This window comes from Megalops cyprinoides, chromosome 16 (genome assembly GCF_013368585.1).
Source record: "Megalops cyprinoides isolate fMegCyp1 chromosome 16, fMegCyp1.pri, whole genome shotgun sequence".
NCBI classification, from domain to species: domain Eukaryota; kingdom Metazoa; phylum Chordata; class Actinopteri; order Elopiformes; family Megalopidae; genus Megalops; species Megalops cyprinoides.
Genome location: NC_050598.1, coordinates 24934247 through 24949788, shown reverse-complemented (window position 1 = coordinate 24949788; position 15542 = coordinate 24934247). Strand labels below are relative to the sequence as shown.

At 43.0% G+C, this 15542-nt stretch overlaps 1 protein-coding gene across 2 annotated transcripts in view; it reads left to right on the top strand.

Moving 5' to 3' along the window:
- The first annotated feature begins 587 nt into the window (after positions 1 to 587).
- Positions 588 to 15542, top strand: part of dlg3 (discs, large homolog 3 (Drosophila)) — an 87228-nt gene continuing 72273 nt past the window's right edge. For both annotated transcript variants that reach the window (XM_036548099.1, XM_036548097.1), the window contains exons 1-2: positions 588 to 912; positions 2070 to 2201. In XM_036548099.1, the coding sequence (XP_036403992.1) occupies positions 897 to 912; positions 2070 to 2201 (148 nt within the window). In that variant the 5' untranslated portion in view covers positions 588 to 896. The remainder of the gene's footprint in view (positions 913 to 2069; positions 2202 to 15542) is intronic.

The window sequence follows — 15542 nt, the reverse complement described above, 5'->3', positions numbered from 1 at the left end:
GGTACTTAACTTGTATTTGTAAATTGTGTATGTGTGGTGAGTAATGTAGGTAGTTGGGACCGATATTTTACGGTAATGGATAACGAAAGGCGTCACAGGTTTGGTTCAGGTGGGTAGATGAGCATGTGTTACTTAAAACAAAGGTGTAGGACCTCACACAAGTAACTTTAAATTCTATCAAATCTTTTCTTCACCTATTTTCTTCGAATAATATCTACATTATTATTATTAGTGGTGGTGGTAGCGGTAGTAGTTGTTGTTTTAGTTGTAGTAGTATTATTGATCTTAATATTAATATCAAAGGAATTCAGTCTCCTGAGAGGAATCTTCCCTGAGAACTTTCTCTTATTGTTAACATTGTCAAAGGAATTAAATCTCTGCAAGAGTGAATTTCCTACGCCACCTCATGGTTTTGCCTTGCCAACGCAGGCTGTGAGGATACTTCCCCACCTTTTCCCATGGTTTCTCACAGTCCTTCCCGATCGAAGTTAGCAACATTTTAAAAACTCATTTCAGTCAGGGGTCCGCGGGAGTGGCGCACAAACTCTTTCGCGTTGGGACCTTCGCACGGTGTTGTGCTCTGCTCCCACTGTCCAAGCCCAACACAGCTGCAGTTCCAGTAACCGTTCCGCGGGACTGGGAGGGTCAGTCAAGAGGACAACTTTATTGAAACAAGAATTTAGCCACTGTCTCCCTTTGAAAAACAACTTTAAACGGAATTTTGTCTTCAGAGTTTAACCGGTACTGTTGAGGAAACGATCTCATTTTAAATTGCAGTGTGTTTTTATTACACTGAGGACAATATAATGTGTAAACACTTCAGTCTTATGCGTTCCGTGTGACTCATTGGATTAACCTTAACGATACGGTGTAGCCTACGGGCAACTGCGTGTGCCATGGTCCACAAATACGGTAAGTTTCTTTTTTACTGGCGTCTGTCTTAATGTTTACGTTATTTCCTTAAATTGGAATTTGCTTGTACCATAACCATACTTCTGATGTTTAAAATTAATAATTGTTGCAAAACTAATTTAACCGTGTCGATTGTGAATACAATACTGGTGACACAGGGCTATATGCCTCTTTCGAAAGAAAATGACAGGTTAGCGTCAAAAAATGAACGGTTAAAAGTTTTGTCGGCATTTTTTCCGCGCACCGTAGTTCAACCCGTTCAAATATGCTGCTGCGGTATAGAGCCAAATTTACGTTCCGACGAGCCTCGAGGGAAACAGGAAGTATTTTTCCTCTGGTAATTTAAAAGCTCGCGTTTCGTGCCAGTGGAGCACTTTCTCCCAGAAGCCTGGAAGCGCAGGCAAGCGCAGGCTAGCGGAGCGGAACTGCAGTCGCTGTGGATGCAGCGCATCGCAAGAGTAACCGCCAGGTGACTTTCCTCACCTGCTCCACCTGGCTCCACCCATGACGGGAAAAAAACATGGTCCAGAACACTCGCGGAAGCAACCCCGCTCTTCTTCCAAGAAGGAAAAAATCGGGATATTAGAAATTGTAATTTACTTGCGTCCAAGTTCAAGTTCACCATGTTTCTCTGGGGGGGGGGGGGGGGGGGTTCTACAAATTCGTATCCAGTGGTAAACACCCTTTGTCGTATTTCATTAAATGCATTACACGACCATATTATCAATAAAATATGTGTTGTGTCCCTCTTGTCATTACAAAAGGTGCTCCATGGTGATATGGAAATGGGATGTGCTCCTTTCACAGATCGGATGAGACACGCGCACAGAGTTGCTCTATTCTCCCAGTATATTTCCGTTACCGTGTCGTCCTGTGACCGTATCTTCACAACTCGTTCGTCGCTTTTCTCATGAAGTGTCGTTAAGCTGTTTAATATATATCCATCCGGAGGCCACTTTGTGAATGTACGTCTGTAAAGATAAAGTGATTAATTGAGAGTGTCAAAGGGAGGCGATAGCTGGTGTTTTTTCCCATTTAATCACGCATAAAAGAATTGTTATTCCTTTGCTCAATATCAGGAAGGTGCAGAAACATTCCTCAGTGCTTTGTGTGTGCGTGTGTGCATAGGTATCTTATGGTGTCTTTCCATTCCTCAGACACAGAGAGGGCAGTGGGGCTACTGAGGCAGTACCAGGCCAGCCTCACAGGCCCAGAGGAACAGGACCTGAAGACCAGCGTGGGCAAAGTCTCGGCCATCTTCAACAGCCAGCTGTTTCAGGCCCTGCTAGGTACGACCCACGGGTGTGCGTCACTGTCTGACCAGATTTAATTACTTTGTAGCTTGGTACAGAAGCACTCCTTCAGTTTCCACGGCAGCTTTCAGTTAATTTCAAGCTGCCACTGCCAGGGGATTTTTTTTAAAAAATTCCCCTAATCAGAATGCCCAAAAGTCTTTTTTGTCTTTTATTCTGTTACTGGCTTGTTTGTTATGGTATTCCCCTAACCTCTTGCAGGGAAATGGTAATAGGGCACACTTAATGCACTTCATCTGATCTGAGTAAGGCTGGCACTTTAGGGATAATGTTTGACAGTAGTCATGGACTGATACTGGGTTTATCGTTTTCGGGCTGCTGCCCAAAACAACAATGACAACAGCAACAAGATTTATAGAGCATGGCGTATTGTACAGGCAGGGTTGTACAGAGGGTCACCAGAGGGAATAAAAAACAGAAAAACACCCAAGGGCCAATCTGGGAAAAACTGAAAAATATTCTTGGCAAAGTGAAACTCCTAGAAAATATTTCAATCCAAAATAAATCCTACAGGCATATATTGTGATGTAAGTCACCAGAAGGGATTTAGCAGTCAGTCTATAAAGATTTTTTCTTTCCATGTAAAGTTAAAATAAACTCAGGCAGATTATCGAGGCTATTACATCTATGTGAATATGGTGTTTGTGTATGTAGTTTGTATGTATCTGTCTGTCCAGATGGGTGGGGTGCAGTTCAAACATTGTGGTGAAGACATAATGTAAGTCAAGCCTGCTCTAATTACCAGAGGAGTCATAAATCAAGCAAATATTTCGATACCACAGAGCAGTATTACCAACAAAGGAGATCAATAAAACCACTCTTTTCATGTAGGGGCTTCAAGGAGACACTCTGACTGCATGTGTAAAAAATATGCTTTTCACATAGTTTCACAAGATATAAACACACATTTGGACAGTAACCTGGAGCACAATGTCAAAAAAGCGATATGACTGATAGCATATTAAAACACTGCAAGTTGGCTAATTTGATTGTTGTGTGTGTGTTAAATTTTTTCAACTGCGTTTTCTTTGGCTGTCTACACAGTGTAGATCTCCCGTTTAAAGCATCAGCACAGCTGTCTCTGACAATGGGAGAAGCAAACTTCAACAAGCGCACAGCAAGGGCTTCGGTCCGCTCATCCAAAGCGCAGTGATCCACAGTAGAGCAAGGAGTGTTTTCTTAATTGGGCATAGATGGCAGGTAAAGGCTCCCAGGTGGCTCAGCTGTTTAAGGTGCTTATTTCAAGCATGAACTTGAGTCCTACAGCTCAAACCCAGGTCTGAGTCTGAGCTACAGCTTTGTCATGGGACTCACTTGTTGCATGGCACCCGGTGACTCACCCTGATACTGCGGTCAGACAAGCCAAATGTACAATTGGAGATTCTGAAGTTATGAGTGAAAAGACAGAGAGAATAAAAATATATATATATATATATATATATATAATTATATATATATATATATATATAGAGAGAGAGAGAGAGAGAGAGCGAGAGAGACTTTGTCTTCAAGACAAAATATAAAAGACACGGGAGAAAAATGAGCTCAATACCCCCTTGTCCCACTGAAGCAACAAGTCTGAATTAGAGCACTGAAAAACTATTCTCTGCTACATGATTAACGGCTGACCGTAAAACTAATCTACGTGAGAGTATCTCGCTAATGCATAATTGATAAAGAATGCATTATTTCAGAAATGGCTGTAGTATGAAGCATTGCAGTTGTCAAGTGCTTCCTCATTCACAGATGCAGCTTTAGAGAAGCCAGCTTGCTACAGCATCTTCTGTTTGATGGCAATTATGCCTTCTTTCCAAGATGATGCAATAACCAGTGCATCATATCTACATTTACATTTTTTCCTTTAGCAGATGCTCTCATCCACAGCAGCTTACAAAGAAAGGTCAAACTATACCTTAATAAGTGTCAATACATGACACAGTGCTGCAGTAATCTGTGCCATATGTAAAATATAAAGGGCTACAGTAAGAGCATATCAATAACAAAACTAACTAGTGTCAATGGATGAATTAGTACAGTACTAATACTGCTAAATACCACTAAAGCACTTCACTACTTTAATTGCTACAACTAGACAGAGGAGCTAAGATGCAGTCTGAAGAGGTGATCTTCAGTCCGTAGCAGAAGATGGCCATTGACTCTGTTGTCCTGACCGCTGTGGGAGGCTCACTCCACTGCATGGGGGCCAGAACAGATAGGGGACAGAATTGGGATGTGGGCCCCCTCAGAGGAGAGAGAGCCAGGCATTGTGTTGCAGAACATTGTGGTCTGGCCAGTGCGTAACTATAATGACTGCTTGTAGATATGGGGGACCCATTTCTCTCACTATGCAATATGTTAGCCCCAGTGTTCTGAAAGGGCTATTAGCCTCTACGGATATCCAATGGGGGGAGATCAGAAGGGGTGTGATGTGGAAATGTGTTGGAAGGTCGTGGACCAGCTGAGCAGCAGCGTTCTGGTTCAGGTCCAGTTTGATTGCACAGGCAGGGAGATGAGCAAAGACAGAGTTACAGTTGGCCAGACAGGAGTGGAGCGGAGCCTGGACCAGAAGCTGAGGATAGTCAGTGGTGAGGAGGGGACAGATGATTTCAGTCTTACAGAGGAAGAATCTGCCAGCCCTGTTCACTGATGCTGTGTGTTCCACAAAGGCCAAATTATTGCCCAGTGCCACCCTGAGGCTCTTGGCAGTCTGGGACGCAGACACCATAGTGTTGTCCTGTGGGGGAGAGGGCTTGGCTGGGACGTGGAGAACTCAGTCTTAATCAGGCCGAGCCTCAGGTGAAGGTTAGTCATCCAGGGCAAGACGTCAGCAAGGCCGGGCTAAGAAGCATGATGAGACCTGTGTGTCAGAGGGGAGGGGGAGGAGAGAAACGACGACGAGTCCCATTAGCATAGCAGTAATAGGAAAAAAATGAGGGAATCTGAGGGATCTTGCATACAGGGAGAACTGGAAGGAAGCCAAGCACAGAGCCCTGGGGTACTGCAATAGGTTGATACTCTCCAGGTCACCCGGTAGAAACACATGAAGAGGTGGGATGGAGCCTATCTGGGAGCCGTGTCTGAGATGCCCATTGCCACTAGGGGATTATTTGAAAGGCCTGAAAGATAAGGGTGGAAGAGCAGGACTCTGCTCTTGCAGAATGAAGTGCCTCTGTGATGGCAAGAAGAGCCTTTCTGTAGAATGGCCAGCCATTAAACCGTAAACATTTAACCCTTTTAGAGAGCAAGTGAAACAGGATCATACTGGTATGTGGTGAACAGCTGAATGAGGTATGAAATAAATAGACTGGAAATCAGTGATTCAGCCCTATTTGCTGACTCCCACTATGGCAATGTGTCATGTTTGACCCTAAAAGAGGTTTCATCCATAGATTAACACTGGAAACCTTGACTTTTTATCCTGAAAATTAGGCGAATGATAGTGTTTTTTTGTCAGAGATTATGGGAACAAGGACCTAGCGATAATAATATTAAGGGTGTTTCTGATGTGTCAGATGAGTAAAGCACACTGGATTCTGATTGGTTCAATGTTGAACATATGCGTATATTACTATTCCAGTGTAGGATGACTTTAAACGAGTGAATGATATTGATATCACCGAAATGAACCATGGGTTTTTTTTTATTTCCATGACTGTAGAACTTAATGCTTGACGGTGTCAGTTTGGATGCTTCCTTTGGGAAAAATTGGAGGAATTTCTGTCCTAATCTTTTGCTGTACATAGCTAGCAAGCCAAATAGTTAGCCAACCCTAGATGCCATACTGAATTGGTAATAGCCGGATTGTCAGTCTCAACTCTCCGTGACCTCTGCATGCTTGGGCGGGGGTTAATTGACCGATTTTAGATTACGTTTTGCTAATATTTATCTGAGTTTTAAATATCATTGTATAAATTTGTATACATTTAAATATAATAATTCCATATGTTTAAAAGTGTTTTATAGGACCTTCATAAGGGGTGTGAGTTAATAATGCTGTATTAATTGGCGTGTGGATGGTTGCACATCCAACAGCTCATGAAAGAGTTCTTTCATATCAGCTCACAAAAGGGTTGGTTTAAACCCTTCATGCACTACGGTTTTGAGTGACTGTGCCACAGCCAGCCCCTTCACCTCCATTCACTGCACTGGAAGTTCATTAAACATGGATCATACTGTTTACTTAGAGCACAAACCTTTCATAGCAACAGGGAGTTTTATTTGCTCAACTCCCGCATGTAAATCAGGCCTTTTTCACTGTGTCAGCTAATCCTGACATTGTCTGCATCGCCGCACCGAGAGAGCTCCGTTTCCCTGTGTCGGTTCTACCCAACTGCCGTGACCGCAAGGAAGTCGGAGATGGATTCACCAACAGGCTATGCCCTATGTTTCCAGTATGTTATCAAAGCCTTAAAATCCCTATCGCTTTCTCACTGATTTTGTTCACAAGCTTCTAAAGCAAACTCCTTTAGAATGATGTTTCCAGTTACCATGATCCCAGCTAGTATCTGCATCAAAACTTTTTTCTTTTTTTTACAGTGCAAAGACAACAAATTAGTTCCATTAACAAATGCTTCAGTGGTCCTGTTAATGACCATGCCAATGCCCTTAATGATGTTTGCCCGCGGCCCTGCTCCGGCTGTCGTACTGTTGGTGAATTTCCCGGCCTGTGAAGGCTGGGGGCCTTGGGGCTGAGTGAGGATGGCAGGGCTTGTGTTGTCATGGCAGATTGCGCAGCGAGGAGGTAAACTCCCCTCTCTGGGCATCCACCTGGGCCTGCGAATAGGCCAGCCAGACTCTGTAGGGAAAAATGGACGAGTAAGTTAAGTTGGTTACTCTCGGCGAAAGTCCTCCCACTGGCATTTTTGGTTGTGTGAACTTGTAGAGCTGTGAGCTGTGTTTGTGTTATTTCAATGGCAAAAATGTTTTGTTTTTTCACTCACTTCATGTGATAAAGTCATGAAAACAGCTTTGAAATGCATCCTGATACGGGATTGCTGTTTTTATTATACAGTTCATCACCACTTGTGCTCTGGCTGGTGAAGATTTTTCTGATTTGTCTTCTGGTTTGAGGAGGTTTTTCTTTGTATAAACTGATGCAGCATTTATAGGGTTGAAAATAGTATGAGATGACTTTTATCTCAGGCTTCTTCAACAGGTAATTTAAAAAAAAATCAAAAACATCGCCATTAACCAAAACACACGAAAGACATTCTGTACCTTTTTTAGATGCTTGACCTCTTTCCAGAGGTCCAAGGGACCACCCGACCACTCAGCTCTCTTCCTCAATTTCCTTTGAGTTTTCATTAATTTCTTAATATGTTCATCCACATTAGTGTACAGTTACTGTCTTTATCCTGCTAAAGCACCCACAGTGTGTAAATCCCCTGTACCTAAAGAGAGCTGGTCTGAAGTAAGCGCAGACGACCCGCTGGATTATCGCTCATCTTATTTCAGGTGTGCGGTATGCGGCAGGGGTTCATAAGCCGGCCGTACCGGTCGCAGCAGTTCGGGGCAGGTCAGGGTCGAGACGTATCAGCTCGAGAGACAGCCGACTCGGACGCAAAACAGATCGGGATTCCACACATTCCGCCAAGAGCCTGGATATCTGCACAGGAATGTTGGGGCAGCGGGTGCGCTGAGATGAGGGAGACGAGCGGGAAAACAAATAAACTGGGGGTTGGCACGCTGCCCTCGCCCCCGCCCTCCTCTCCAGCTAGTGGGGACTGTTGGGAAGAGGAGGGCCCTGCCAACTCCCCCCCCCCCCCCAGCACCCATACTCATCTCTCAGGTGCAGAGCAAGGTCAGGTGAGGCCAAGCTATGTGGAACACATGTTTGAAATCAGTGCCAACCGACGCAGAGGATGTGGTCCTGTATCAGAGAACAAGCCGGAACGCCAATGCTACTCCATTACATCATGTATCAAAACCGTCTATCTCTCGCTGTCTGGAACTCGGTTCTTCAAAGGGTAGAATAAAGACACCACCTGTGCTGACTGACAAGAAGTACTGTAGCGCTATTGAATGCCTCATTCTTAATCCCCTTTTTCATTTAGTCTTTATGCACAATGAGATGTTTTTTGGTAACCCTCCCTTTGCTCCTTTACTTGCTGTACCTTTTGTGCAGAATTTTAGTCCTGTGAAAGGGAAATATTGTGTGTCGCACTCTGTACAATGACAAAAAAAGATAAGAGATGTTCCCCGGCAATGTTTATGAATGAGGTGCCCGAGAAACCAGGCGGCTACGTGTAAGAGTGAATGATTGGATGATATTTTGTTTCTGATGCTGTTGATGGGTCTAAATAGCATGAGAAGTTTGTCGAAGAGTCAACAACACGTTGTGTCTCATTATTATTATCGGTTTTGAGGATGAGGAGGTTAGAAAATAACTCAATAGTCTTGAAGTGCCCTCTGTTAGGAGGAGAATTGTGCAGGTAGTGGTCAGTTGTTGTGATGTTTGGTTTAACATGGTGTCCAGTGTGGTGGAGGTCGATGGGGTTCCAAAAGACGTAGCGAGGAAGCTAGACACATGAATGCAGGCGTTTTGTGGTCCCTGACCTCAGATCAGTCTATTGAAACCAAAAGGTGGAGCTTCGGTCCTCCAAGGGTCAGAAGTCAGGCTGATCCTGGTTCATTTAATATGTCTGTTTCACTATATACTAAATATATAGTGGTATGAGGTGTTTAGTCTGCTCCGTGGTAGAATGTAGCGGACATTGGACGCTGGATTGTGACAAGCAGAGCTGCAGTGGTTGTAACGCTGGTTAAGTAGGGCCCAGCCCCAGACCCATCCTGGGAAGAAAGCCACCATATTTGGTCAGCAAGACCATAACAGATCCAGGATAGACCTGAAGCTCAGGAAGGGAGGAAGCAGAGGGGTGTTCAAAGCAATGGAGGTAATGAAAAGCAATAAGAATGGTTAGAAAGAAGTAAAACTGGTTGTGCATGATAATTGAATCTGCCTCCCCAAATTCAGCGTATAAAGATCCATTTATCATCATTATTGTATGTTGATGAATTTTAAAGGTGACCTTGGTTTAGAAGATTCTGTGTCCCTACGCTGTTGTGTATATGCATGTAGGAGTGAACATGTTTTTAAACATAATTTATGAGTTACTTTATTAAACTTATGAATTATTAATTATTTGAAAGTACAGTACACTGCTGCATAGTTCCCACCATATAGAGGTAGAGACAAGAAATACAAGGTGTCAGAAGAGAGATAATGTATTTTCAGATTAGTAGGTGTGTGTCAGGTGAGTACTCATAACCAAAGTCATAATCATACACTTCTCAATGCTACAAGCATTTTATGCCTGGATCAGCCTCCCCCCAACATATAGCATCAGCAGCAACAGACATCAGAAGCAACAAATAAGAAAAAAAACAGACAATACATAATGCATGCAGGGCCAGGAGATGAGGAAATTAAGCAAGAAAAGGGTAGAAGAAATGTAAGATTTAGAGAGGAAACTGATGGTCAGCTATGAAAATATTGTAAAATGAAAGAGTAGCCTTGGACTGAAAGGTCACCTTGGGGCATGCGACTCAGTGCTTCTCAACCAAATATAGTCCATGCGTGGGTGCCAGATTTTACTAAACTCCTCTGGATTGAGTTTGATATCATATTCAGTCTTGTCCAGAGGGGAATAACTTGCCAGTGCATTCAACAAATGAGAGACATCAAGAGGGTTGGATGGTTTCCTGTTTGTCGAGCTACTTTTTTTTTTTTTGCAACAAATATGAAAATGCTGGTATATTTGTTTTTAAAAATAACTCTCTGTATCAAAATTATGTAGTAGGGGGTGAGGAATAGGGACTCCTTTTCCAAAACTAAATATTGCTAATAACTGAATGCCAGTATGCAGACAGATCAGGACGTTCCCACAATATGTATGTTAATGTCCCTCTTTCTTCTTGCATCTCCAAGAGAGAAGTTTTCTCATTCAGTACCCATAACAAAACAAAGTTTAAATTCATTGTTAATATATGGCGGAAAAGAGGGGTTTTTCCAAATAAGGACAAAGGTGGAAAGAACTAGGTTGTAATTATTAAATATTTGTGAACTCTTTCCAGTATTGGCAGAGTTAATTACTTTAGGGTTGCCGTTGGTTTTTTGATCCTCTTTCATTCCAAAGTAAGGGACATATAGCTCTTAAGGTAATGTGTCAAAAAATGCAATGTCCATGCATTTAAAATATATGAGGACCATTGCTTAACCTTCCTAACTGAGACTTATGTGTACTGCTCTGTAATGGAACATTTGGGAAGTCCAGACCTCATGCATTATATTTTTTTGTGTAAGTAAAAATATAGTTTCTCAGAATATCATTGTTATAAGTGCAATAATAGAAATAGCTCAGTATTTAATTAAAAAAGACACTAGAGCCAGAGTTGGGAGAGATTGAAATATATAAATATGTTTGGTAGGACAGTCATTTTGATTTTATTGACCCTGCCCAGAAGAGATATTGGAAGATATTTCTATCCTTGAATATAATTTGTATGTGACCATTTCCTTGTCAAAAAGCTTCAAGAACATTTGGACTTAAGACTGGGGGGTCAGGGATAACCTTTTCTAACCCTCCATGATAAGTGAAATAATAATAATCATGATGGATGCCATTTGGATGGTGGTGCTTTTCAAGGATCCTAAATAGACTGTAGAGTTAAGCATTCACTTTCACTAAATCCTTTGGGAGTGAGCACAACTGTGAGGCAGTGAGAGTTTTTCTTTTTCCCCGCTGATGTATTGTGGTAAAGTAGAGGGCTGACTGATTTCTGTCTGCATATTTGCACAATCGAGTACAAAGGTCACCTCAACTACAGACCCATCCTTTTGTTCATGCCCATAAAAACACATGCAAGGCTAGTGGCGGGCTGGGGTGGGGGGTGGGGGGGCGGCCACACAGTCACACACCATTGCCCAGAAAGTAGCGTGGCTGAGGCTTTTTTGGGAGGAGGGGTGCGGGGGATTACAATTGTGTGCTCCTTAGTAACCCCTTAGTAGTGACCCATTTTCTACTGAATGTTTGATCCTAACGAGCAGAAACTTCCATTGCTCGTCATTGTTCTAAATAAAGCTCTTAAAGAGACATTCTGTGTAGGGCTGTTTCAGAAAGGGAGTGAGTAAAGCGCTGACTGCAGTGCACTTGAATGGGTTTACTCAGAAAAGAGCAGGGCCTGATTGGAACACACACACACACACACACACACACATAATGCCAAGCTCTGATAAATGTTGCCGAAGTGAAATGTGCAATTCTGTAGCAATGCAAAAACACTTCAGTCGAACTTGCACAAGTCAGGTCAAAGTTGGTTAGCCAGCATGAGTAACCGACCAAAAAAGGTATGTAATAACAGAATTGCCACAAAAACACTTAAAAATGGTGATAATCAGAAGTTCAGATGCAAATTACTCAGGGACATCATCAGTCAGCAGTCTGAAGAGTTTTGTTGCTTTTTGCCAAAAGCTATGATGTGCTTGGTAAGGGTTTGTGAAAATTCACTCTCACTGCAATATCGACCAGGCAGATTAATGTATAACCTGGGCAGTGTGAGGACACATCAGCGACCATGTTATGGACAGTGGATTTTGTGAGAGAGGCCTGCCGTAGGGAAGACAGAGGGGAACTGTGCCTTTTGCTTCAGAGCCAGGAAATTACAATTCCTTTTCATGGCAGAAATGAAACAACTCTTTAAATTTCTGGGAAGTCTATGGAAAAACCAGCCCTGGAGACTCTGAGGTTTTATTTGACTTTGGTTTTGTCTGTAACATTTTGTCCCTGTCAGGGGTCTGAGCTATTACGCTGTATTCTTGAAATGAAAGTGAACTGGAAATTATGACACCGAATGAACTGGAAATTATGAACCGCTTTTGGCTGTGGTTTTATAAACAAGTTTTGAATGTGTCAATATTGTAGAATTTCATGGTCAAACAGGAAATGTCTCTGAGTGCAGATTAAATTCAGGAATTTTTGTGGTGTTTTTGTGCAGCTGATGGCATGAAATTATGAAATTATGGCATGTTAGTCTCTACATACTCTGTCATACATAGGAATGAGACTTATAATAACAGCCATTTTGTAATCATTGAAGATTAATGTTAACATCTGTTTGTACTTTACAAGAGTAAGTATAATTAATCTTGGAAACTGGATAAGGAAATAAATCAATGCAGGTAAAATCTTAAGATGTAAAGACTCACTTTATTAATGTGTAATTCTAAAAAAAATACACACTTGTGAATTTAAACATATATCTATAAACATAAACTGTCTTCTCTGGATGTAACCTTGCTTTCATTTCTTCAATACACTGGTCACTGCTGATGATACTAATGTGTTTGTACAACAGCGGTTAACACACACCCATTAAACATTTGCAATACAAACAGGCCACAGGGTAGATTTGCTAAAGGTGAGCCATCTCGTTTGTTGTGTTTACTCAGAGCTCACTCTGGGCATGGTAACACTTTGAGAATACTCTGTAATCATGCCTAGTTCTGACCTGGTGCCTTTGTAGCTTCACACAAATATATGCCTAAATCGCACATCATCTGTATGGGAACCCTGCTCATTATGTGCTGGGTGTAGTGTACTCTCATCTGTGTGTCTCTCCTGGCTTTCTTTAGCCTGCCGGACAACAAAGAGCTACCCACACATTGCTCCACTCCCACATGCACAGACACACATATACACAGAATGATGAGTCACACACCCCCATTGCTCCACTCTCATTCCATCCTCACTGTGGTGGGATTAAGAGCCCCCCCCCCTTCCCCCCTGCACCACACACACACACACACATTCTCTGTAAACCCCTCATTCCTTTATCTCAAATTCACTGAAAGTGTTCACTCATTAAAAATGGAAAAAATGCGTGTTTCCCAAAAAAACATCATTTTTTGGAATATGGATTTCTTCGGTTCCCTCTTAACTACTGTCATTATTCCCTGTCATGATTTTCAAAGAGTTCCTGCAGCTTTAAAAGAGCGGTAAAAAAAACAGAGACCTCTTTGTGTCTTTCGTACTGTATAGAGTACGTGGTCACATGCGTGACATCAGCAGCGTTGTCGCTCCGCGTTCTTGTCAACAGGACGCCCCGCAGTGGGCAACCACAGACCCTGTGCTCACAGCAACCCGAGAGCGACGGAGCAGGGTGGGGGGGAGGAGGGGGAGGGGAGAGGAGGGCAGAGGAGAGAGAGAGAGAGAGAGAGAGAGTGAGAGAGAGGCAGGGGTGGAGGGACCGCAAAGGGAAGGCAGGAGAGGAGAGATGGAGGCAGCGGGAGGAAGAGCGGAGGGGTTGTGGGAGGCGTTGCGTCCCTGGCGGTCTCCGTTGGCAGAGCGTGGCCCGAGGCGTGGGGCCGGGAGCGGCGGAGGAACAGCAGGCCCGGCGCCGAGAGGCTCCGAAATGGAGGAGCCACGTGGGGGAGGGGGCCCCCGCCTCGTCTCGCGGGCTCACACAGTTCTGTGGGAGTCTGTCACAACGGGCACATTTTACACTTACATGTAATCTCATCCAGGGTGACTTAAATAGCACTTATAATAACGAGGACGAGCAGTAGAATAGGTAGAAAAATCTATAACACATTCATAACGCAGTTGAAACTGTCGTTGCATAACACAGAGCTACAGCTCAATGTACCGACTGGCTCAAGCACGACGGTGAAGGAGACGACACAAAATTAACTAAATGTAGGAGTGCTGTAACAGCAATCGCAAAAGTGTAGTAGGAATAAAGAAACTGCATCATTAAGCATATTGGTGCATTCTGGGTAAAATGGAGAGGATGTGTGGCACACGCAGGGAGTCCAGCAAGTAGTAAACTGCAACAGTCCAGACAGGGGAGCTCGAGGGCCTGCATTGGCTGAGCAGGAGGTGAGGAATGTGTGGATTTTTACAGATGTTGTAGGGTATAACTCGTGTGCTGAAAGTTGGTGTTTTGGAAAGAAATCTCCCCACCTTCCCCTTCAGCCACCCCAGCGCAATGTCCAAATTGTAAAGCCATCAGGAAAATGAGCGGTTTAAAAGGCAGTGAGGTAATGTTATACATAATGGAAAGCCAATGACTGAACAGGTTTTGCAGATGGGTCATGTGTTGCCATTGGCTGACGTGTGGGCTGGTGACTATTGCAGCTCATAGGTTAGCCTGTAGCCAACAGCAGCAGCGTGGAAAAGTTAACAGAACCGAAGTATCAAGAGACCAGATGTCCCTACTCTTCCTCTCCTTTTAAATTTATTACAAGGGGAGTGCTGTGAGTCTAGATTATATGTAAATATTTTGGTTAATGTGCTCGGAATTTTCCCTTTTTTTCTCCGGTTTGTCTGTTACACAAGGCTTGTCTGTGTGATGGCTTTTGTGTCCTGCAGGTGGCAGTAATGAACAGAGACAAGCAGAGTGAGCCTGCAGTCATGCAACTGAATCTGCTGCTTGGGCTTTATGTATTCAGTGTTCATTTCTGCAGCCACTGTGGCTCCCGAACAGAGGAGAGGAGCATGCTGCATGCTATACTCAGAAGGATAACCGACTTCAGCTGTAAACTGTGTAATATGCTGTGTAATTTCCCTTTCAAAAATACACAACAGCATGCTTTTCAGTTGTAAAACATAAACATCTCCCATTTCATCATGATAAAAGCTCTGCAGGGCTACTGTACCACTAGCAACATATCAAGGGGTAGGTGAAACAGAGTGAATTATTTCAAAATGTATTTGTGTTCCAAGTTTTTAATAAATAGATTTTTGGTCCTTAAATTTGGGTTACATTTCCCATGGGCTTATTTCAGTGAAAGTCACTCTTATAAAGCGCCTGTCTGCGAGCGGGAAAGAAGATAAGTCGTTTCAAGAGGCTCCTTGGCTCCAGCCATTATGTAAAAGGTCACAGGAGAGAATTCACCAGTGTTTACCATAAATAATGAGATTTGGTGTTACAAAGGCAAACACTGTGAAGGACGGGGTTGGTTCAGTTCCCTCTTCCTGACCCGGTGTGCACTTCCGTTCTCCTCTTTCAGACACACAGCCTCATACCTGCTTGTGCTTTCTTTTCTCATTTGTGTCTTTCGGTTTTCAGTGCGGTGCACTTGCAACATGCAGCTTTTTAGCCTATACAATTTCAGTTCTCGCCCGCGTTCATTCATTTTTTTTTTCTCTAGTATTTGTAACATAATATCTGTATAAAGACTTGATTCCTGATTCCACTTTTAAGTCATGAATACTGTCAGATATTATTAGAAAAATGCCCTTATGCCTGTTATATGGTGTAAATATTATATTATTTCAATTTGGAATGTCGATGGTAAGTTAGAATGGAGGGAGGTTA